Source organism: Ziziphus jujuba, chromosome 7 (genome assembly GCF_031755915.1).
Source record: "Ziziphus jujuba cultivar Dongzao chromosome 7, ASM3175591v1".
NCBI classification, from domain to species: Eukaryota; Viridiplantae; Streptophyta; class Magnoliopsida; order Rosales; family Rhamnaceae; genus Ziziphus; species Ziziphus jujuba.
The window spans coordinates 4,196,188-4,220,758 of NC_083385.1; the positions used below are offsets into that span (position 1 = coordinate 4,196,188).

At 31.6% G+C, this 24,571-nt stretch overlaps 1 protein-coding gene and 1 pseudogene across 1 annotated transcript; both read right to left on the reverse strand.

Moving 5' to 3' along the window:
• Positions 1 to 241: 241 nt before the first annotated feature.
• LOC132804573 (SPX domain-containing protein 3-like) overlaps positions 242 to 24,571 on the reverse strand; it is a 44,792-nt pseudogene continuing 20,462 nt past the window's right edge.
• LOC132804537 (zinc finger BED domain-containing protein DAYSLEEPER-like) lies at positions 17,565 to 20,495 on the reverse strand. Its single transcript, XM_060819170.1, has 2 exons — positions 19,625 to 20,495; positions 17,565 to 17,999 (listed from the first exon to the last, which is right to left on the reverse strand). The coding sequence occupies exons 1-2, from the start codon at positions 19,794 to 19,796 to the stop codon at positions 17,695 to 17,697; spliced, it is 477 nt and encodes a 158-aa protein (XP_060675153.1). The 5' UTR covers positions 19,797 to 20,495; the 3' UTR covers positions 17,565 to 17,694.

The following is a 24,571-nucleotide window of genomic DNA, read 5'->3' on the forward strand; positions in this document are numbered from 1 at the left end:
TTGTCAATATAACTTTTAGTTACATTGGTATCCATGCTGGTATCCATGCCAATCCACCTTCTAAGCTATGTAACACAACCCCTAAAAGAAAACAAGTAAGAAAAAAAGGAAAAAAAGATGTAAATAAAATTAGGTAAACTGCTTACAACCAAAGCAGAACAAGCAGACACAATAGCCAGCAGGGGAGAGTGGCACATATCCCCCAAAAACATATTAATAAACGTATAAAATTCCAGTTATGCTATTGCAATCGTGTAGTAGTGTTTTTGCTTAGTTGAATAATAAATTCTAGATAATTGGTACGAAAGAGTTGGAAGGAGTCGATGAGATTGGAATATGGCAATACGAGAGGCAGAGAAAATTGACTATAAGTGGAGCTTCCTCTTCTTATCTCTTGCATGGTCATTAGAGCTGCAACTGTGTTCCTGAATATTCCTTCCCCTGTCACTGTTATTGCTTCTTTTCCTTTCTCTTTCTCTTTCTTTTCTTCCTCGTCGATGGAGAACACTGCATCTATAGTGATTCACATTTCTTCACCAGCTTCGATATCAGATCGGTAGTGAAAAAGGGTTGCTCCAGTACCTTCTGAATGAATGGCAACCGTAACAGCCCTCCTGTTCACTTGTGATACTTCTTCAATATTTTTGCCATTCCTACAAATATAATAATTTAAACTCAATGTTTTCAGTATATCCAATGTTAATGCTGCTTAGAAGGTGGATTAGCATTGGATTGTAAGTTCGTTTTTTTCAGTATCATTGTTTCCTTTTTTTCTTTTTTTTTTAGTAGTGTAAATTTTATGTAGAAAATAGGAAGAAATTAGCCTCAACAACTACCTGTGTAATTGATATTGCTGTAGTTCTCTAAGAGAACCATTTCTCCGTGGAAATCACTAATGTCTTTTGTGATTTTCACCATTTCTTCTTTATAGAGACCCTCTGAAGGATGACTTTCGTCCGGACCCCACTTATCTATGACTCTTTGGATCCTTTGTTGTAATTCCTGCATTTGTAGATGCATATTTCAGCAGCTTCCATTGTTGTAAAGTTTGTAAGAAGCACTTCGAAAATATTTTTGGGCTGGCATTAAAAATGCTATAAAAGGTAGCATGCAGGGTGGAAATTAAATTATTATTTATAAAAAATTAATCTTTATAATAAACCTATTTAAAAAAATAAAATATTTATTTCATTGAAAATAAATTAAACAATCATAAATTAAATTATTTAATTCTATAAATATAAATAAAAATATGTTGGAAGAGAAAGAGCAAAGAAATAAAGTTTTTTTATTTGTTTTCATTTATCAATTTGATTGTAAAATACTTATGTTTTCATTTATCAATACCAGGTGGAGCAAAGCCAACCAGCTGCCTTTGTATAGTTTTCATGGTAGGAATTAAATGGAAGTCTTTCCACGACTCTCGTTCGTGCTATACCTATATATATATATATATATAAGATACGACACTATGAAGCATATTCATCTTTTTCCCTTTGCTATACCTTCACCTTACCTCCTTCTTTGGGGTTATTCAAACAAAGATATATGGTCCAACTGGAACACATAAACCAACACATCATGATCATGCTGTTAACCTTTGTGCATACGGAGGCTGTGATATTCCCAGTTTGTAGACTTTCGCCTAATTTATATATACAATATATATATATATATATATATATATATAAGCGGGGAGAGAGAGAATCTATATACTTAATTCGTGAGCAGCAGACAGTCAAACTATTGTTTAACTAATGTAGGACTTTGTTCCCACACTTCTAATAATCACCCCTCTGAAGCAAATAGCACTTGCCCTTTCTGGTGCACCCTCTCGAAGCACATATCACTTGGCCTTTCTGTCACATCCTCTCTATTTTATCCCTATCTCGTCAAGAGGTCTCCACACCATTTCGTGGTGTAGCCTCCTCCATGTGGGAGAAAGAAAATAATCTCTTACTACACATGACTCAATCTAGGCTTAGTTTATTAAGGTTTGGGGTTCTAAGCGGGGGAGGCAGTGTAGGGGCAGTGGGGCAAGCTGCCCAAACCTAATCCAAATTATGCCTTAATTAAACTCGGTATTTGAGGAAAAAAATTAATAATTTACTTTGCCCTCGTATAAAAATCTTACCCTTCTTATAAATAAGGTTAATACGGTCAAAAAAAATTTAATTTTGAATTCTTGCATTAATGAATTTATTCATCCTGCTTTTTTAGCCAAACTTAATGCTATCATAAATGATGCGCAATTAATATCACCATAAATACACAATTAAGTCTAAAAAGAAAATTCTTCTATTACTCTTTTTACGATTGATGTTTTTTTTTAAAATCTTTTTTATTATTTATATGCGGATTTTTTTTTGAACATAATATATGAATTGTTTTACTCAAACTAACTTTTAAATATAGTTTATTCTAATTAAAAAATAGTTTATTAGAATTGTTTAAGTTGTTTTTTATTTAAACTATATTTTTCTTATTATATGCTTAAATCTATTTTTAAAATCTTTTTAATGATTACTTAAATTCTTATTTTATTAATTAAAAATTAATTTTTATAGGCTATTAAGCATATTCAAAAAAGAAAAAAAAGTTACATTGCTTTATATATTTATTTATTATTTGTAATAAACTACTTGTTCTGCAAAATGTGATTAACTAAGTTATATAGTTATTATGTATTTTTTTCTAATAAGCAAAACTTGCTTTGAAATTATTGAGGCATTATCGGAATTGAATAGTGGCAGTGTAGTTAGGTTTTATAAATTCTGTATATTTTATATTAAGTTTATTTGCCCCCACTAATTTCAAATCCTACCTTCACTTCTGGTTCCAAACTAAAAGTTAGCCAAATGTGAAAAGTAATTCAAGCCTTTTATGTACCGGACCTACTCTCAGTTAAAACTTAATGTCACTTAAAAAGAAGAAATATGCATGAAAATAACCTCCTATAGCTTAATAAAAACCTCTTATACTGCCTTCTATCAAAAAAAAAAAAAAAAAAGCCTCTTATATACCCATACATCTATAAATTACATTAATGTATGTAGAAAAAATTGAAAATGCTTAAAATAAATTGCAAATTCTGGTTATTTGTACTTCTCCCGCCCCATTTAGCAGCTGGTTCATCGTAGACACGAATAGAGACAAGCGGCGGTCCAAAATGCCTCCGTCATTTTGAGCTAACTGACATATGTATTTACACGACCGGTACCTTCTCCTTTTATATTAAAAAGTTATAAATAATGAATGATCACACAAACTAATTTAATAAAAACTATTAACATATATATATATATATAGAGAGAGAGAGAGAGAGAGAGAGAGATATCAAAATACGTAATATGCGGGTTGGAGTTGCAAGAGTTGAGTTCTTGGATATCATGACTCACTGCATTTGCATTTCTGAATCCCCTGCTAATCGGTGTTCTTCAAGTAAAATATCAAGAAGCACTAGTTTATCCCTCTCAAAATCACACAAGGGCTATTTGGACTTTTCTGGTGTCCATGCTTTTCATTTGCAGCAGATATCAAATGCCATCCTGGTCTTTGTCGTCATCGCCGTCTTAAACTTACTTCACAATCTCCGGTCATGTTGCTGTTATCTCAGGTTCTCTCTCTTCCATCTGTCCGGTATCAGTTCTTCTTCCACCTCTTCTTGGGATCCTCATTTTCCCTTTGATTTTCTTACACTTGCTGTTAAAACAAAGTTATGGAAGACTTTTTCAGTGGATGGCTATTGAGGCAGTGCTTTTCTTTGTTCTCAGCATTTGGAAAAGATTCAAGGAGAGATCTAATTGTATTATGAAGCAGCAGCCAGAATCGGCTGTATGATTTAGCTCTATCTCCAAACTTGAATTAATTTCATGCTAGTGAAGCTCTACTTTCAAGTGTAATTAAAAACCAAATTATATAAAAAGCAAAGTTTTTCATTAAACTACAAAATGTCAAAGGAAAACCCTTCATGTTACTGTGGCATTAATACAGACAATATAAAAATTCAAACCTTTTAAATCAAACAACACAAATACTATACTTTCGACATCAACTATTTAATTTTATTTAATATATATATATATATATATATATTCATTCACCTGGTATAGCAGGTAAAATTCCCCTTTGGGCCTAGCAGATCACTGGAAGTCCGAACCCAGAAAGATGGGCCTTGGTTTGAGCACGGCCTTCACTGGGTCACCAAATAAGAGCCGAAAATTCTTTGATGATTAGTATGAAAGCGACACTCCAAACAGGTAATATTATTGAGAATTTTTGACAATTCCATTTGATCTTTATACAATCCCATTTATGGTGAGATGCTAAGAATACCCAAATCCCTTCTTCTTCTTCTTTTTCTTATTATTATTATTATTATTTCTTTACCTAACCCTAATACGCTTCCTAGTTCTTGAAGTAAATCAGTACTAACCATTTCCTGATCAAAGATTGAAATCGTTGGCAATATACACAATGGCACATCAGAGATCATTTGTGATCTAAACGCTTAAACTCTTCACTTCAACTCAAGAGCCACACACATAAAGAAACCCAGAAAACCAAATGCACTAACAAAATCTTTATTCTAACCAGGGAAGCAAAAATCGTCGAAACTGTGGAAATATCGGCGACAATTTCCGTTATCGACCCCGTCCGACACCGACAGGGGGGGGGGGAAGAAGTTTCTTGCACGCGTGTCGTCGATTTGTCGCCAGAATAGATGGAAGTCGACGGAATCGTCCATTGTCGGTGAAGATCTCGGATTTTTGGTGGATAAAATGGAAAGATCGGCCGGTTATCGACGAGAGAAAGTGGAAATTTCTGGGATATGTCGGCCTTGGGTGTGTTTGTGTTGATTTGTGTGTGTGTTTTTGGTTTATGGTAATCGGCCGGAGAAGAACTAAAGGGGGAAGAGATGGGAGGATCCACAGAGAGAAGAGAAGAGAAGAGGAGAGGAGAGAAGAGAAGAGAAGAGAAGAGAAGAGAAGAAAAAGGAGAGGGCTGAAATTGGGAATTTTTTTGTTTTTTTTTTTTTTTTTATTGGTTGTTAACTGATGTGCAGAGAAGAGAGGGAGGAAGAAGACGAAGGAAAAAGAGGAAGAAGAAGAAAGGATAAGAAAGAAATTTTTCTTCCACGTGGGGGGAAGGAAAGAGAAAGAAAAAAAGAAAAAAATAAATAAAATAGGATAATATTTTATAATAAAATAATAATATGATAATATTATATTATATAAAAGATAATACATGATTTTTTTTATATGCAGTATTTTAATACATATCTCTTTATTTTTTTATTTTAGTGTTTAATTTAATTTAATTTATTTTTTTTAATAAATTTAATTTTATCTATTTAAAAATAAATAAATAACATTGTTATATAATATATAAGATTTTAGTATATATGTTTAATTGGATGAGTATTTTATTATATTTTATTATTATTGTACTCTACTTATTGAATTTTTATATTATTTTATTATATTAATTATTTTATATCTCAAAATTTGTATTTTAAATTAAAAATTTACAGTTTCCGTAACCTTATCGATATTTCCATCGATATCGATATTTCTATCGATATTTCTGTAAATTCATACCTTCGATATTTTTATCGACATCGATATTTTCTTCACTGATTCTAACACATAAACCCAGTTTGAATTGTTCTGCACATTTGAATCAACAAACTGCATCAAACTGAAATCAGAACTCCAATTTTAAACAGGCTAAAACTCAAATCTAATGGAAACCATTATCATAAATCTTACACATATATCCATATTATGCAGTATGGCAACAAGAAATTCATCAAACAATAAGACTAGGAAATCTATAACCATCATATTTATAACAATGAACAACAAAATACCAGAACCCAAGCTCGCCAAGAGCTTACAAAGCAAGAAACTTTTTAAGCATATAAAATCGAGAATCACTGATTCTCTCCTGTACGATACATGCATACAAACTTTTTTACAAGTTTTAGATCTTAACCTCAGACTTATTTAGACTAAAAAATCTAAATCCCATTTCCACCCAATCTCATGAAAAATCTACCTATCTATCTATCTATCTATATATATATATATATAACTTAATGGATGTAAAATGTACTAAAAACTTAGTTCGTAAAAGTAATCATAGATGCAAAAAGTTTGTACCTTTATAGTCATCCTTCTAACTTCTAAGACACGATCAACGGTCTTCAAATGATTCGTCAAAAGACTCCTACAGTATCTGGATTCAAAAGAATCAATAAAATACCTAATAAAATCGTTAAGCGATTTCATATAAATTACAGATCTAGTAAAACACCAGGATTTCCCACTTCCAATAAAAATTACTCACCACAAAAAAAAAAAAAAAAAAAAAAAAGCTAGATTATATGCCTATATATCTATATATATCTATACATATATATACATAACGTATTGTCATCAGAAGCTAAAAGAAGCTGCAAAGAACAGGAAGCGATAGTTGCGAAGAGCAGCCAAACGGTCGCATCCTGATCCTCATCTGTAAGGTTGTCTCAGAGATTGCTTCGCTCAATTTTCAGAGGTTTCTGGAACTTAGATTGATAATTATGTTTTCCAGTTTCTAAGCAACAAAAATCTAAGCCCTTGGTCTTTTACATGCTTCAGCAAAGTTTAAAATCGATCAGGTTGCCACGGATGGCACAAATGGCCATTCATCCGAGGAAAGAAGGCAAATTCCGGTAATTGTAAACCAGACTGGGCAAGGTTATTTGGGCAGGGTGATGTTGTCGGACATTGGGCTGGGCTCTTTGATATGGTTTGCACCCAAATCAACCCCATTAAAAACAAATGGGAAATAAGGTGTGTATATCTCCGTCTCCAAAGAAAAAAGAAAAAGGTGTATATATCTGCCTACAACACACACCAACCAACAACAACACACCACCCCGCGCCCGCCCCCCGCCCCCCCCCCCCCCCCCCCCCCCCCAAAACCCTCTACCCCGCGCCCGCCCCCCGCCCCCCCCCCCACCAAAACCCTCTCTCTCTCTCTCTCTCTCTCTCTCTATATATATATATATATATATATATATATAATGTGTGTATACATGATGATGTTTAAATTAGATATTTAACAATATGATTAATCTGAATTTTTTTTAAAATTTTAAATTATATCAAAATTAAAATTTAAAATTATATTCATTAATTAGAAAAAATATGGAATTATATGCATGCATGTTTTTTTATATAAAAAACAATATAGCAGCTATGGAAAGAAATACTACAACTACATATAAATAAATGTTGTAAGTTTTATTATATTATTAAATTTATATTTAATCATTTTTTTAATTTTAAATTTAACCATGTATATGTGTGTGTATATATATCGATTTTTAATTTAAATATATTTGATTTGGATGTGGTAAACATGAAGGAAGCTTATAATTAAGGATTATTATTTATTTATTTTTTGTTTTGAAGCTTGTAAGCAAAATTAAAATGAATATGGTTATAAATGAGAATTAGTATTACATAATATTTTGAAAATAAATATAATTAAAGTTCATTTTAAATGAAAAAGCTAGATATGTACTTGATTTAATCAAGTGGGGGTTAGTGGAATCATAACTATTGAATCAAGTGATCATTCCGCTTGTTGAATAATAGAAGATAAACGAATTTGAGTGTTTTCATGATCAATTTTAATCTTACTGAAAGAATATGGATCGGCCTATATATATATATATATATACACTAATTAATTAAAGTGTCAATTTTAGTTCTTCAATGCATGAATTCTCAACTTGATACAAACTATAGAGTAAATATCCAAAAGTTCAGATTGTGATATACCCATGTCACTTAAATATCTAAATATTCCAAAGTTACACTTTTAGCAGGGTTTTTTTAATTGGATTATTGGTGTCCCCTCTCTCTCTCTCTCTCTCTCTCTCTCTCTCTCTCTCTCTCTCTCTCTCTCTCTCTTCTTCTTCCTCTTCTTCTTTAGCACTTTCATTTCTTCAACGACATGGAAACAGATGATCATTAAAAATAATAAATAATAAAAAACAAACCGATATAGAAAGAGAAAATTTTCAACAACAATGTCCACATCATCACTCCCAGGAAAAAAAAAGATCCCACAATTTAACATGTAAATAACATGGAAGTTTCTTCCAGGAGAAAAGTTACTTTCCAACTTAAATAAATAAATAAATAAATAAATAAACTTAAGAGATAAATTCTCTCTCCTACTAAAATTATACATATACTTTATGCTCATGGCAGTGGCACAGAGAATTCAGGTTTTATTCCTCAGTCATCTTAGTCCTCTCTTCCTCTATAGATATATGGGTGAAAGAGTAGAAAAATGAAACAGACCAAAATATATAGGATGAAAAGCAATCTAAGAATGGAAGAACCAAATTGGTCACACCTAATTAGGTAATAAGATGAGCTTACAACTGTTGTGAAACAAAAAGTATTGAGAGAATGAGTCTAGGAATATAATTAAACCAAGAAAATCCCATACAAAGTTCAAGGGGAAAAAGAAAAAACCACAAAAAAAAAAAAAATCACTCTCAAACGACATCAAGATGTGCTTTTCCGCATGAAGTAGTATAGTCTGAAAGAGCATCTTCATAGTTTATACCCTAAGAAGTCTGAAGTCCATGGACAATGGAGGGCCCAAATCAGAAAAGCACGCCATCATATTTTATCTCTTAAGCATTAGTGGGGTTTATTGGAATGCAAAAAAATAGTGTGAAAAAAATTCTAACCGTGAGTGTGCCATTATATAATGCGGAAATTATCAATTAATTGTTGATATTAGAAACATAATCCGTCAAAAAGGGGTAAAAAAGGTTTGGAATTCTAGAACACCATTTAGAGCTACTATACATATAAAAGTTGAACGATATTATTGTTATTTTTTCACTAGAGCTTGTAGTCAAAAAGGAAATTAACTAGCATTTTTTGGAGTCGCCATTCCAATTTCCAAGAAACATCTAAAAAAAAAAGTGATAGAACAGTAAAGACTTGATCACCACCTTTGGAAAGGGGAACCTCCTTCTTATTTATTAAAGGGCATTAATATCGAAGAAGTGCTTCTAGAGGCCTTTCCTTCTTATATATTAAAGGGCATTAATAATGAAGAAGTGCTTCTAGAGGCCTTTCCATCACCATATGTTATGTTAATATATGATGTCTGTGTGGTGTGCTCAACCATGACGTTTGCGCTCAACTATATATCACAAACAATTCACTGTCTCAATTACTTTATTTACACCTTCATTTCTAGGGAGGGGTCCCCTTTTTATTTTATTTATTTATTTTTTTTTTTTTGTGTTCGAGGGTAGGGGAGGGGGCGCGCGGGGGGATTCATACATTTCTTTGAATTTGGTTTACATGTGATTTTGTTGATTCATTATATGTGTTTGTACAAGATTAACAATGTTAAATAATTATTTTTCATAAAAAAACAATGTTAAATAATTTATCCGGTGAAAATTTTCTTAGCTAGCTAGTTAATTAGTGGTCCACAAAGCAGAAAAATCTTAGTAGATTCAGAAGGATGCTGCTCATGTCCGATGCCCCATGCATATATATTACATATAATTACTATTAAATATTAATAGATATATTTTAATATTTAATATTAATATGTATACATACACACCAAAACAACTTATTTTGGTCGTCTTTCATGTTTCAATTTTTAAATCTTAAAATCGTGAGCCGTAGTTATGATAGGTCAACTCCATTAAGAGCTAGCTATAGCTAGATTTGTACTAGGTGTATTATTTTAAGGTTTAATCATTCAAATCTCACTTTCTATGACAAAGTTGTGTGTGAGGAGATTATAATAAATTAAAAAGGAGTGCTTAATTTCTCCTATCCTTTGCAAAGCGCATATGATTACCCCCAACCGCCTCCTCTTCGTTGACAAGCTGCGCTACTTAAGGGCTGATTAATTTTCCATAGCTTGCTAGCTAGAAGATAATTAAGCTCATATCATTTCCAACACCAACATATAAACATATGGATAGCAGCAAGCAGCTGAGTAGTGCAGGTTATCCAGTTAGGAGGAACAGTTTCAAAGCCTTAAAAAGGAAATTAGCCAAAAGACAGAGGTGAGATTAATTATTTCTATATAAATAATATATAGAGTCTCTTCAATTCATATAGTTGGTTTATTTTTATAATTAACTACTGTGGTTCGTTGAGCTTGATCGCAGATCGTGATAAACAACCATCATCTCCATCTCCAAAACCACACCATTATATCATATATGCAATACCGTATATATGCATAAGCTCAAGTTGTCAAACAGCTAAATTTACATTACATGAATGTTCGATGGCAAACTCTTTTGAAATACAATAAAAATATAGGATCAGAAGATTTATTAAAACCTTGATAAAACAAAAGCTTTGCATTAATTTCAGTTTTCCTGTCTTCTTTTGCATTTCAATTAATTGAAATGTAAACATACGAGGTTGATTAATAGGTAATGATATGCTTACAGTACAGTGATTTTTGTGAATTATATAATATTTTTTTTTAAAAAAAAAAACTTTAGTCAAGCTAGCTTTACAGGCCTTTCTAAAGACACTTAAATGGCAAGCATTATTACTTCATGGGGGAAAGACAAGCACTAATGGATTTCATTTGCGCTGATCGATTGATTCTTTAAACCATGCATTAAGTAGATCATGATAACTTCTCCAAAGGAATATATTAATTGCCTTATAAATTATTGCTCAAGGATTAAATTTAAAACTCTCTGATCTCGCTTCTTTATATATATGCTCGTATAACCTGCAGGAAATTATATCTTGTAGGCTTATAAAAGCATTCTTTGAAAAAAAGGGTCTCTTAGCACTTATTAATTTGTTATCCAAAAACTAATTAATGAAAGACCTTTTTTTTTTATTTTTTTTTTTGCCAGAACTAATGAAAGAGTTAGTGACATGCGAAACCAAAAAAATATATATGTACCTCGATTAATTTATGTTCATACTAACTATATATATATATATATATATTAGCTAGTTGCATGCATTTTCTAGATACATAAAAGAAAACTCTTAAATAATTAATATGATAGGGTATATATGTTCAAGTCAATTCTTAGTTAATCTTAATTATCATTGTTTTTCTTTTTTCTTTTTTATTTTTTTTCTGTAATTAAGATTCGGACTTTAAAATATCCACACCCAGCTCCATCACATATGTACAATCCTTAATCAGTACTGATCATCCCAAGTCCTCGGACTATATTAGTATAATAAGAATATAATATCTTATCATACATCATATGTATTATGAATCATTAATTAAGGCTTATACATTTTAATAGGAATATTGGTTTTAGGAAATTAAGATATATAATTTTTTTATTATTATTATTATTTTTTTTTGTAATTAAAAATTGTACTGTGTAGGGTACAAGATCTGATCTACTCGATGCCGTGGCATGCCATATTTGCATTTGTTAATCCGTTGCTGATAGGTGTCCTTCAGGTGAAAGCTCAAGGGGAAAACGCTTCACCCTTCGATACACATCGAGGAGATATGTGGACGTTTTTGTTGGCCACATTAGTCTACTGCTTTGCCTTCGCTGCTAATATAAAATGTCATCGGCGCAAAAGCAAAACTTACTCTCAAATCTCAGGCCATGTTGCTCTCCTCTCTGGATCTCTTTCTTCTGTTGCTTTGCTCTCCATCTTACTTCCATGGGTGCTTCGCCGCTTAATTTTCTTCCTTTGGACCATTTTGCCCCTAATCGTCGCACGCACATTCATTCATCACATATTTCATTGGCTATTCCAGTGGACCAGAAAGCTAGTTGCTCTATTTCTTAACATCGTTGGAAATGGGTTCAGGGCCAGCAACTTGACTGAGCTTGAGCAGCAGCCACAACCGCCTGTCTAAATGTAAATTTCCCCTGTTTGGAGCATGCCGTGTATATTCTAATTAACCAATAAAATAAAGTACTGGAATATATTAAAATATCAAAGTTAGAGCTTATTAGGTTTTTTCTTTGTAAAAGGCCGACAGCAAAGTAGTGTTGTTTCTGCATTTTTGAATCTGGTCTGATTTTTGGCTTGATCGCAACAGCCCAGGCATATATAAGAAAATGATGTAATCTAAACAATATGGAGTAAAAGTGACTCACTACTCTACAGCACAATTATGGCAAGGATATTTGTCTTCAAGCGACAATTTTGACGATGAATAAAGAGATTTACAACATTTACAAGAGGGCGTGTGAATCTTTTACGTGGTTAAATTGTATCAAAATATATACTAATTTGATGGACGTTATGATTTGTTCAAACAGGGATTAGTTCCTCGGATATGGTTGATTAATAGCCATGCGTGTCTTTCACAGCTGCCCATTCAAAAAGCATAGAAATTCTGATTTTAACCCAAATTATAAGCAGTGAGACACTTGTTTTCCTCATGGGTTTCGTGTCTTGGGCATTCATTAATTACTCGTGTGGATAAAAGTCTTATATATCACTTCATTTAGTCAATATTAAATTAATATATATATATATATATATCTACAATATGTGAACCCCTTAGATCCACAAGCAACTACTATAAATTTAAAATTGTTCTTTTGATCGATGATGGAAGAGGGCAGGTTGAACCACAATGGTACATTGACCCGTTTTAGGGTACTTTGAAGAACTTCAATATATGTCTCTATTTTCTGTATAAATATGTATTATATATCAAATTGATGAACTCGTCAATATCCACAAAAAAATAATAATAATAAATAATTGATGAACTTGTGGAAGAGAAAAGAACTTCTTAATTAGATTTTAAGGATATGATCTTGGTTGATTTGATTTACGGATCTAACCGAGTTATGCTGCAAGTGATTTTTTTTCACTTTATATGGCACTAAATTCTATTATTGAATTATGTTGCCTTTAAAGTAGTAACTCTCATATAGTCAATGTGGTCCCTTTTAACATAAAAAAGAAAAGGGGAAAAAGTAAAAAAAAAAAAAAAATCTCAAATCAGTTTTCTCTTATCTAATATTTGTCTAAGTTCACATTTATTGCTGCTGAGAACAAAATGTTTAATGGCACGCTTTTGTGTGGGTTACTTGGAGTGAATATATCCCGGTTAACTCATCAATGGAAAAATTAATGGAATAGAAAATGTATACGGTTAATTATGCAATTTCTCAACACTGTCCCTTGTGTAACTTTCTTTGAAGTTTCTCGTTTCGATTCCATTAATCCCATCTCTATAGTTTTCTCGGTCTAGTTTGAAAATTCGGTTAATGGTAGACCAAAAGAAAAAGCAAATTATTATCTTCTCTCAAGAAAAATTTCGCCATGTATGAACCAATGAAACGAAACCTACTTTTAATTATTTTTTCAATTTAAAGTTTATGATAGCTCAAAAATATGATATATGGTTCCTAAGAATTAATTGGGTACAAATTGTCCTCTTCACGCATTGTTAGTTATTCCAAAAAGTGCCAACAATGTCGCATTTCCTACGTGATATTGTTTGTCTTTTAGGTGGCCAATGTTGTCTAATACTAGTGCGCTTCTTCCAATCCCTATGGTTTGTTCAGGACACAATTCCATTCAGAGATAATCCAACTAGTCCAAATGCTTTCTAAAAATGATAATAATACTATATATCAATATATATATATAGTTATATATAGTTATATATAGTTATATATTATCATATAATATTCTTAATATAAAGAGGTACGCTAAGCTAAAACACAGCCACATTACTTCTTTTAACTTGTGAATCGAATAGGAATAGAGAGAGAAAAAAATCATTTAAACTTCTGTCCCAATAAAAAAAGAATCTTAGACTTGGTTTTCCGATATATGTGTTTATTCCTCTGGCAACAATGCATAACAGGTATTTTTTCATAGACTTTTATGTGATATTAAGGCCATTTTGATTGTCTCATACACTGCAAAAGGAAGGATATAGCTTTAGCGAGAAACTCTAGCATTTCCATTCATAAGATAAAACATAGTGGAGGGCCCAAACTAAACGCTCAACTTGATAAAACATGTTGAAGTGGGACACACTTGGTGAAGAAATTTAAAAAAACAAAAAAGAGATAAACAGTTCTGGTTGACAAAAAATTTCGTCATCATTTGCCATCATAATGTATGTATATATAAATATATATATATATATATATATGTGAGATAAGACAAATTAAAACTTGAAATACGGACCACTTAGAGTTGAAGTAAGGTTTTTAACAAGCTTAAAAATTATGTTTAGAATATAGTTTAGTGACCATAAACAAAAATTACAAAGAAAAAAAAAATATATATATATATATATTATATTTAGAAAGAGATTATAATTTCAAACATGTTATGAAAATTTGCTCTAGCTTTTGTATATGTTATAATTTCTTTCTCATAATTGTTTTTAAAAAATTGTAAACTCCAATTAACATGAGAAAACATCCATATTTCTATATAATATTACGTACCTCTAAATAAATTGCAGTGATAGAAAGAGAGAATCGATTAATTACAGTTTAAAGGGATTGAGCAGGTGATTAACAGCTACATTTGATTACAATTTTTTTTATATTTAATTTCCTTCTAATAAACTAGTTGTTAAGAAGCTACCTTCATGATATTTGTTCGCTACACCAATTACTAAGAAATTTCTTCATCCTCCAGCTTTTGAGTTATGAAGGGAAAATCACTTTAGGGCCCACGGAATTGAGTCATGGTCTCGGTTTTTGCATGTTCCAAGACGCCTGGTGTCTACTCGCACTATCATCACCTATGAGTCCATGACAAGGATAAGATGAATGGTCTGTCTAATTGAACATTTATATAAAGTAGTATGAGAAAAGCAAAAAACAGATAATAAATGAACAAAACAAAACAAAATTTTATTACAAATTTAATTAATCTCATTTTTAACTTTAGGCTGATAACAATTAGGTGGTCTAAAATTTACTTTAGTTTTAAAACATATATTATCCTGTAGATCGAGTTAGAAAAGTAATAAATTAAAGCAGAGAAAAAACAGGACCAGTTCAGAATAACGTAAGTAATAAGCTTCCCTTGAAGCAATTTTAAAAGCACAAGTGAAAATATCGGAAGTCCAGATTCATATAATAGTTGTATGACATGTCATCACAAATAGTCCCAAAATTCACTCATCATTTCTGTTTGACACGCAGAACTGGGTTTTTTTTTTTTTTTTTAATCTTTTTTCTGCTTGAATGCAGCTTTAATTAATGTGCTATTGCTGACCCACAAAAAATGCAAATATAATTTTTTCTTCGACAAATAATGCAGATATGATATCATAAATAAAAATGAATATATATTCTTACTACAATATTCCATCTTTTTTTTTTCCCTTATATATTAAAAACACAATGTTCAATTATCATTTTATTCAGGCAACGTGAGACAAATTAGATTGAATATGTATATTGACCCAAAAAAAAATAATAAAAGATTGAATATGTCACTAACTCTTAATCAGTTTTTCTATACCATAGAAATACCCAATTTATAATTGAACAAAAATTCTTGTCCAAGGATTAGTTACAAGCAGTCTAACTAATTTAACTGATTTGACTGCATAAACTAATTATGACTGCCGAACCTTCGCTTGACACTTTGGACTTCTCTTTCACATAACAATTGTAATTAATTCATATGTAAAGGAAAGGGAAAGGAGTTTAACCATAATTAGTTAGTTTGAACTATTGCCTCACATTTTATTTACAACCCACGAATATTAATTGATATTGTCACTAAAATCCACTTTTGCTTTTTTATCCTTCTCGTCGATCAACTCTCTCTCTCTCTCTCTCTCTCTCTCTCTCTCTCTCTCTATATATATATATATATATATATATATATGTATAATAAAAAATAGTACTTTTCAAATAAGATTGAAAATTTTGTACTGACCTTAGATTAACTGTGGGAATTAGAAAAAAAATATATATAAAAGAAATAATAAATTAAATTATTATTTATTCTAAAAATTTAAACTAATAAAAATCTTATATTTTCCTTTTAAAAAATTTGAGCTAACCAGAGGTAGATTATTGTTATTATTATTATTTTTTATATTTTCCTTTAAGAGAGGAATATATTTTTCTTTTATATATTCATCAATTGTTTAAAATTAATTAATTCATAAATTGTCTGAATGGATTTTATTTGTTCACTTGACTAATCAAGTTATTATAAAACCCAATATATATATATATATATATTTGTAACAGCCCGTATGCGATATTGTCATTTTGGGTCTGAGAATCCTTTTACAATCCAATCCTTAAGGTTTTGATCCGTATGTGGTATTGTTTTTTTTGGGTCTGAGAATCCTTTTACAATCCAATTCTCAAGGTTTTGTCAAAACGCATCGCAAGGGAAATGTATCCACATCACCTTACAAGGTGTGCTTCATTCCCCTTTACAACCAATGTGGGACTTCACAATCCTCCCCATTGGGGGGAAGCATCTTCGTTGGCACATCGATCCGGATACTGGCTCTGATCGTATGCGATATTGTCCTCTTTTGGGCCTAGGAAATTCTCTTACAACCCAGCCCTCAAAGTTTTGTAAAAATGCACTGCAAGGGAAAAATATCCACACTACCTTATAAGACATGCTCCATTTTCCTTTCCAACCGATATGGGACTTCACAATATTGATCATTGGTTGATTTCAACCCAAGACCACATTATGAAAAAAAAAAAAAAAAGTGTTTAGACTAGACCTGGCAATTCGGATTCGTGGGTCGTGTTCGTGTCAATCCGTTTAATAATCGTGTCAAAAATGCCTAACCCGAACACGACCCATTTATTAATCATGTCAGGTATCCAAAACACTAACCCGACTTGTTTATAAACAGGTCAACACGACACGACCCGTTTAACACGATTATTTTAACGGGTCGTGTTGATCTATTAACCCGTTAACCTGAAATTGACCTATTAACCCGAAAATTAACCTATTAACCCGTTAACCCGAAAATTGACCTATTAACCCGAAAACTAATCGATTAACCCGTTAACCCGAAAATTAACCTATTAACCTGAAAACTAACCTATTTATTGAAATAACTTGTTTAAAATGCCAAAAATTATAATTCACAATACATAAGTCTTAATATGTGCTAAAAAAGACAAATTCAATACACCAACATAAAATTTAATGTCCTAATAATAGTAAAACACCAATACAAAATAAAATAAATGGTATCAAATTGTTATCATAATACATATAAAACCAAAGGAAAAAGGACATAACTATCATTATGCTCCAAATTTATTTATCGATGTCCAGATTCCAAACCAAATATGTCGATTTTTGGTGCTCAACAATCCAACCTGGGACCATAATATCAAAATAAATAAAAAAAAATCAATTAAATATAATACAAAAGTTAAAATGTTAAAATAAAATAAATTAAATTAAATAAATTTTAACATTGATATTACCTTATGCTTGAGTATTGGCATAATTAGAGCATTGACTTGAAGATTCTTCTTTATTGATGTCACAGCTCAAAACATCTTCAGTAAGATCCTCAAGTTGTGCTTCAAATTTTTCTTGCATTCCATAAATTAGTGAAACAAAAAAATCATTAATAAAATAAATTAGTGAAACAAAAAAATTATTAATATATGCAAATGAAATAAAGAAAACATTAATAAAAATAATTACCTCTTTGCCCAAATAACCAATCTCTTGTACAAACTATCTCTTCAACAGTGCTAGGCTTTAATGAACTACGAAATTGATCTAATACTCGTCCACCAATGCTAAAAGCAGATTCAGAAGCAACGGTGGATATAGGGATACTCAATAGATCACGAGCCATTGAAGCAACTTCAGGATAACGAAACTGATTTGCTTTCCAATAATCAAGCACATTCAATTCAATTTCAGTAGCCATCCTTGGCTCCTCTAAATAAAGCTCCAATTGTGATTTTTGTGTATTGGCACCTAACTCTTCAATTTCACAAATATGAAATTCCTACAGTGTTAGAAAATAAAAATTTCAATAAGATTATTTTTCAAAAAATTATAAATAATCACTAATTAACACAAATACAAACAATTAAAATTAATAAAAAAATTAAGAGTTATTTACCTTCAAAATGGAACTAGCTGTCTTTCTAAAAGAAATGACATCTTCTCCAACACCACAAGATGTGTTACTCTTTTCTTTCTCCAAAGAATGTGTAGAAGATGTCAAAGATCTTTTTTGAACATACTCCTTAAATATTGAAAATAATTTGCTCTTCACACGTATAAACTCACTAGAACCACTTGCTCCATAAATTTTTCTATAACACCAATCTACAAATTGAAGCTTATATCGAGGATCCACAACCACTGCAATGGCTAATATCAAACTAAATTCTGACCAATACTTCTCAAATTTTTTAAGCATTTGATTAGCCATGGTTCTCAAGCAATCATCCTCACTTTCAATATTTTCCTTGAATGTAACATAACAAAAGAAAACCGAGGAAAAGTACAAATTTTAAGTAGGATATTTAGTGCCCGAAAATATGCAAATGATATCATAAAACAAACCCAAGAATCTACTTATCTTTTCAATCTTCTCCCACTCATGACTAGAAGGACAACTCTTATAATTTGAATCACTTAGCTCCAAATGACAAAAGGCACGTCGATAGTACAATGCACTTTCAAGCATTAAATATGCAGATTCCATCTAGTAGGCACATCTTGCCTCAAACCTCTCTTAGAGTCCATTGACAACAATTTAACACATTCTAAAAACTTATGTTTTCTTACTTGTGACCCTCTTACATATTTAATACTTTCCCGAATCTTATGAACAACATTATCAATATCTTTCAACCCATCTTGTACTACCAAATTAATGATATGAGCACAACATCTAAGATGAAAAAAATCACCATCACAAACTACAGCCCCCTTTAATTGCAATTGAGTAACTAACATATCAACAGAGACATCATTGGAAGAAGCATTATCCAAAGTTAAAGAAAATAACTTTGTCTCAATTCCCCATTCACACAACAAAGAGTATAGTTTTTCTGCCAATGCTATACCGGTATGTGGAGGTGGCATATAACAAAAATTTAATACTCTCTTTTGCAAGATCCACTCTTTGTCAATGAAATGGCAAGTAAGACATATATATCCATCAGTAGTTGCAGAAGTCCATAAATCAGAAGTCAAACAAATTCTACCAGGAGTTGCATCCAACATACATTTTATCCTACATTTTTCCTTCAAATGCATTTTAAGAACATCCGACTTAGCAGTATTTCTAGAAACAAGTTGTATATCAGGATGTAAATATTGAAATATGGTTCTAATTCCCTCATACTCAACAAATTGGAAAGGCAAATCATGCATGATTATGGCCGAAGTTACCAATTCTCGAAAATGCTCAAAGTCAAATTTAGATGCATTCAATGAGATAGTCCCTCTATCTTGAGATATCAATAATTGACCAATATCACGAGTGTCTCTTTTCACACAATTTTTCAAATGACGCACCAAATTTCCCGTTCCATATTTACTATCACAAAGATAAATGGTACCACAAGCTTTACATTTACATTTTTGCTTACCATCAACATCCAAAGGAAGCACATCAAAGTAAGACCAAACCTTTGAAGTGAGTTTTCTCTTGCGTTTCACTTTATGCCCACTTGTGACTCCCTCCATAGGACTTGCAACATCTTCTAAATTAATAGGCATTTCAAAGCTACTTGATTCAAGATTTATTTGAAGTCCATCCATGTTTATCTACATGTTTTCAAACCAAAAAAAATTATATATTAAAATAAAATATTATAACAACCTTATAATAAACATGTATATAATTTTTTGTTTCCAAATCACAAAGCAAAATATATTCACACATATGCACATATATAATTTTTTCATTTCCCAAGCTATAAGAGGTACAAGATGGCTAAATATTTATGCAATCTTCCAAATTAGTACTTCCAAGTTCCAACAATGACAATTTAGCTAATATGCATTGTCATTTCTTATTTGAGTCATCAACATTTTTTAAAGTTAAAATTTGTCTAATTCTTTCCTTTTTAATCTATACACTACTCAAGCATATGAAGTAAAATACAATATAAAATGTATTCTAAACTACAAAATAAAAATGAAGCAAGAGAAAATGAGAAATACCACAAAAATGAAGAGGATCGAGAGCATTAACAAATTGTTTCTTGATAAATACCAACTCTAACATAAGCATTTACATATATAGGAGATAGATTAAATAAAAAGACCAAAAAAATCATATTACATTCATTTTATAACCACAAATATTAAGAATAAATATGTAAAAGTAACATTAATTAATTGGAGAGTAAGGAAAAGAAAATTATCTAAAAACCATATCTGTCCATTTAGAACCACAAATATATAGAGCAAATTTATAAGATTAATACCAATTAATTGAAGAAGAAGCAAGAAATAGTAACTCTTCATAAATGTCATGTAATCTTTTATTGAGACTTATATTATTGCTATCATGGGACAAATAGAAACTGTCGCTCTTTCGGCCATGGATGGTTTCCGATCATTTGGCCAAGCTTGCCAAATTGTGATCTACACAACCAGGTTGATTACTATTGTTTTTGTATATGGAACAACGAAAATATCATTAAGAGATCAATTAAAAATATGCTAGAGATATTCAATGTCTTGCTCACCTGAGACTTGAAAAAAAGTGAAATTAAAGAAAGAGTGAAATTAAAGGTTGCACAGGTGGGAACAAAAATTCCCCATGAACACACAAACAAGGAACCACCTCGTCCATTCTAAAAAACACCAAGAAAGCCTTCTCTATAGAAAGAATAGCATCTGAGTTACGCAGGCAGCAGGACTACTCCCGAGAAAAAAAATTACTGGAAGATAGAAGGAATCTGAAATGAATCACCTCTTCATTGTCCAGCCACACATCAGAGAATATGACAACATATCATTAAATGCTTTATTTTCCAAACCCACAAGTCTAAACTATGATAAGTGTATAGGAAGCATCAGCAAATAGTATTCAATAAGTTCAAATATCTCCAGAAAATGAATCACTGATGTTTTAACTGTGCTGAATGTCAGTAAATAATTGATACGATACAGTCTACTCTTTTGTTAGTATACAACCACCAAAAAAGCCATATCCAACAAGCACCTTGAGTGACTTCTCTCTGTCCTCCAGTGGAAGGAATCCACAGGTAATAACCTTCTTTACAAAAAAAGAATTAGCACATCCCAGAAACTCAACCTTATCTAATTTTAATTATTTCGTATATATATTCTGAATAACTTTTCCTTTATCATCACTGGAGTTGGAGGAGTTAACAAGCAAATGCACATAGAGACTTGTTGGAAAAATTAAATATAGAAGTTTGTTGGAAGTGTTACATTACAACCAATAGTTAGAGAAGTTGGAAAGTTTGCATGGGAAAAAGAGAGAGGAGGTACAAGGGAACGGAACTTTATCCTTTTACATATCCTAACAAATTAAAAAACAAGAAAAAATTATGGCAAACAAAAATAAGATTTTAAGAAAAAAGAAGAATTTTTGTTGATCTATTATCCAAACACTTAGAAAGTATGCTACACACCCAAAATCTATGACATGTAGTTTCTAAAGCATGCCTGACAGAAAAAGGTAGAGATTATTAGGTTCCTTTTTAATCATCAGCGTCGACCAAGATTCAGATACAACCAAATATATCAGTACAAAATGAATTGAAAGTGGCAAAAGAGATCTATCCTGGTGGAACCAAGATGGAGATTGGTCTCCTTATCAGTACAAAATGGGATTAGATTGATCAAGTTCTGGGCTGATATATGATATCAGCACATAAATGTCATCTAATCTTTTATTGAGACTTATATTATTGCTATATATGATAATTTATTATATTATACAATTTCTAGTTGGAATTTCAGCTGCACTTTTACGCCCATGGGAAAAAACTTAGGCCGGACCATGGAAGATCCACAAAAAGTGGGGGTTGCAATGTAAGATCGGTAGATAGTGTGAAACATACATTCAAATATTAATATCTGTTTTCTTTCATTTATGACAATTGCAAAAACAGCTTCACATATATATATATATATATATTTTTTTTGATGTAACTCAAAAATGCTTTATGATATGCAAAAATTTGAAAGTTTAGCACGACTCACCGTTTGTCAAGAATCTGCAGAGAACTCTCAAAGACCCTGTAATGCCGAACCCAAATCGTTCTCCTTTGTTCTTTCAACTCTCAGTTGCTTCAACAGTTCAACTCTCAAACGACTCACTGTTCTCCTTTGTTCTTAGAGAAAGAAGCAGGAGGTAGAGGACGGAGGCTTTGATGGCTGATGGAGATTGGAGATGGGGCTGGCTGGTGAGGCAGAGAGAAGAAGCAGGGGGTAGAAGAAGGAGGCTTTGATGGCTGATGGAGTTTGGAGATGGGGCTGGCTGGTGAGGCAGAGAGAAGAAGCAGGGGTAGAGGAAGGAGGCTTTGATGGCTGATGGAGATTGGAGATGGGGCTGGCTGGTGTGGTCTGTGGTGGCTGCATTGTGTGCTGGAGAATAAGATGCAAAATTGAAAAATAGGGCTTGACTCTCGACTTTTGAGTTTTAGATCTGAATTTTTTTTTTTGTTTTATTAAAAATATATTTTTTGTTTTTAAAAAATTAATAATAGAAAATTATTTGTATAAAATTTTTAATTTCTAATATTTTTTAATTATTAAATATTATATTAGTAATAAAATATTAATTTAATATTAAATTTAAATGGGTTGTAATAGGTGTATAATCGTGTCGGGTTGAAACTGACCCGTTTAATAAATGGATCGTAACGGGTCAATTTCGAGTTAAATGGGTCAACCCGAAAATGACACGATTAATAATCGTGTTAAACGGGTTGACCCGATTATGACCCGAACATATTTATAATAAACCCAAACCCATTTATTCCGTGTCGTTTTCGAGTCGTGTCACCGTGTCATGACCTAAATTGCCAGGTCTAGTTTAGACGTTGCTACAATGCTACTAAGTTGTCCTGGGACCTGTAAAAAATATTAAAATGTGACATCTACCAGACAAACAAGCTTATATAGAATTAAATGCTTATATCATGTAACCGTATATGTTATTAAATAAGATAATTTAATAATAAATATAAAAATAGACAGTAGGCATAATGGTCATTTACTTAAGCTCTTGAAGCAGACAATATTATCTCCAAAAATAATAATAATAAAATAAATATAAAAAAAGAACTCTTTGAAGCAGACAATTACTTGGTGGCACGCTCATGTGCTGAAAAGTAGGCCAAGTAGTAATTCTATTTTCCATGAGATTATTTATAAAAAGAAGAATATGAAGCTTAATTAGTGCGCTAAAAAGGCAAGAAACATGGAAACAAGAGAACATCAGAGAAGTGGACAAAGTGGTGGTTTTCTGGTAGGGAGACATAGCAATGCCTCCTTAAAGAGGGATCTGATGATCATGAAGAGAAACAAAACAGCACACCAAAGGTGCGATCCATGTCCTATATTATATATTATAACTTCTAAATTTTAATCAAAATTAAAATTTTGTCTGTTTAGTTTTATGGATTAATCAAACAAAGCCAGTCATCCTCCTCCACACACTCTCTCTTTCCCTTTTAGATGACCTTCCAATATATACATATACATATACGTATATGTTATTACAACAATTTCTAATCTAGAAGGAAAAGAAGGTGTGATATCTCGAATCTGCAATCTCATAGATATGGAATAAATGGTCTCTTCTCTTTACCATGCATGTATATGTTAATTAATTGCCATTCTACTTCTATATGGCTGTGTGAGGACGTTTTATGTTATGTATGTTACGAATACGACAGTGCATACGAGGGGCAATCAGAGCAGAGGCATGCAACGTTACTTCCAGCATCGCTTAGCTAGCTTGCTAGTACCGCAACATCACCATCTCATCTCAAAAAATATATAATGCATACACGTAGGCCTAATTCACTAATTAGTTTGAACTGATCAAACAACAACATGGACATTAGTATCATCGATGGTCCCGCTATTGCAATTCTATTGTAGCTAATATTTCCAGTGTGCATCAGTTGTATTGTTATGAATACCAGCTAGAACAAAATTAAAGCCAGTCTACTTTTGTATATCGTTTTCATGGAAGGAATTATATATATATATATACATATATATAAAAGAAAGTCTTTTCACGACCGGCTCTCTGTGTCTTTGCCATGTAAGATATGACACTCTCAATCATGCATGTTCATCTCTTTCCATTTAAAGTACAGCCTTCACCTCCTTCTTTGGGGTTTATTAACTTAGTGCACTCGGACCTACGTGATCCATAATTACAGAAATGCTTTTGACTCTTTTTTTTTTTTTTACATGTTTATTTAAATTATGTTTCTAGATGTACTATTATATGTATGCATGATAGATTGGATATTTGGATGAGAGTCATGACAAATAGATTCTATTTGACCAGTAAGCGAAAGCAAAAGCAAAGCCAA

Excerpts from the sequence above, each read along its gene's own strand:
- LOC132804537 (XM_060819170.1), bottom strand. The coding sequence starts at position 19,796 with ATGGATGGACTTCAAATAAATCTTGAATCAAGTAGCTTTGAAATGCCT. Across the intron at positions 18,000-19,624 it reads GCTTCCTTTGGATGTTGATG|AGTTAGGTGCCAATACACAA; the intron begins GTAAGCAAAAAT and ends GTGAAATTGAAG.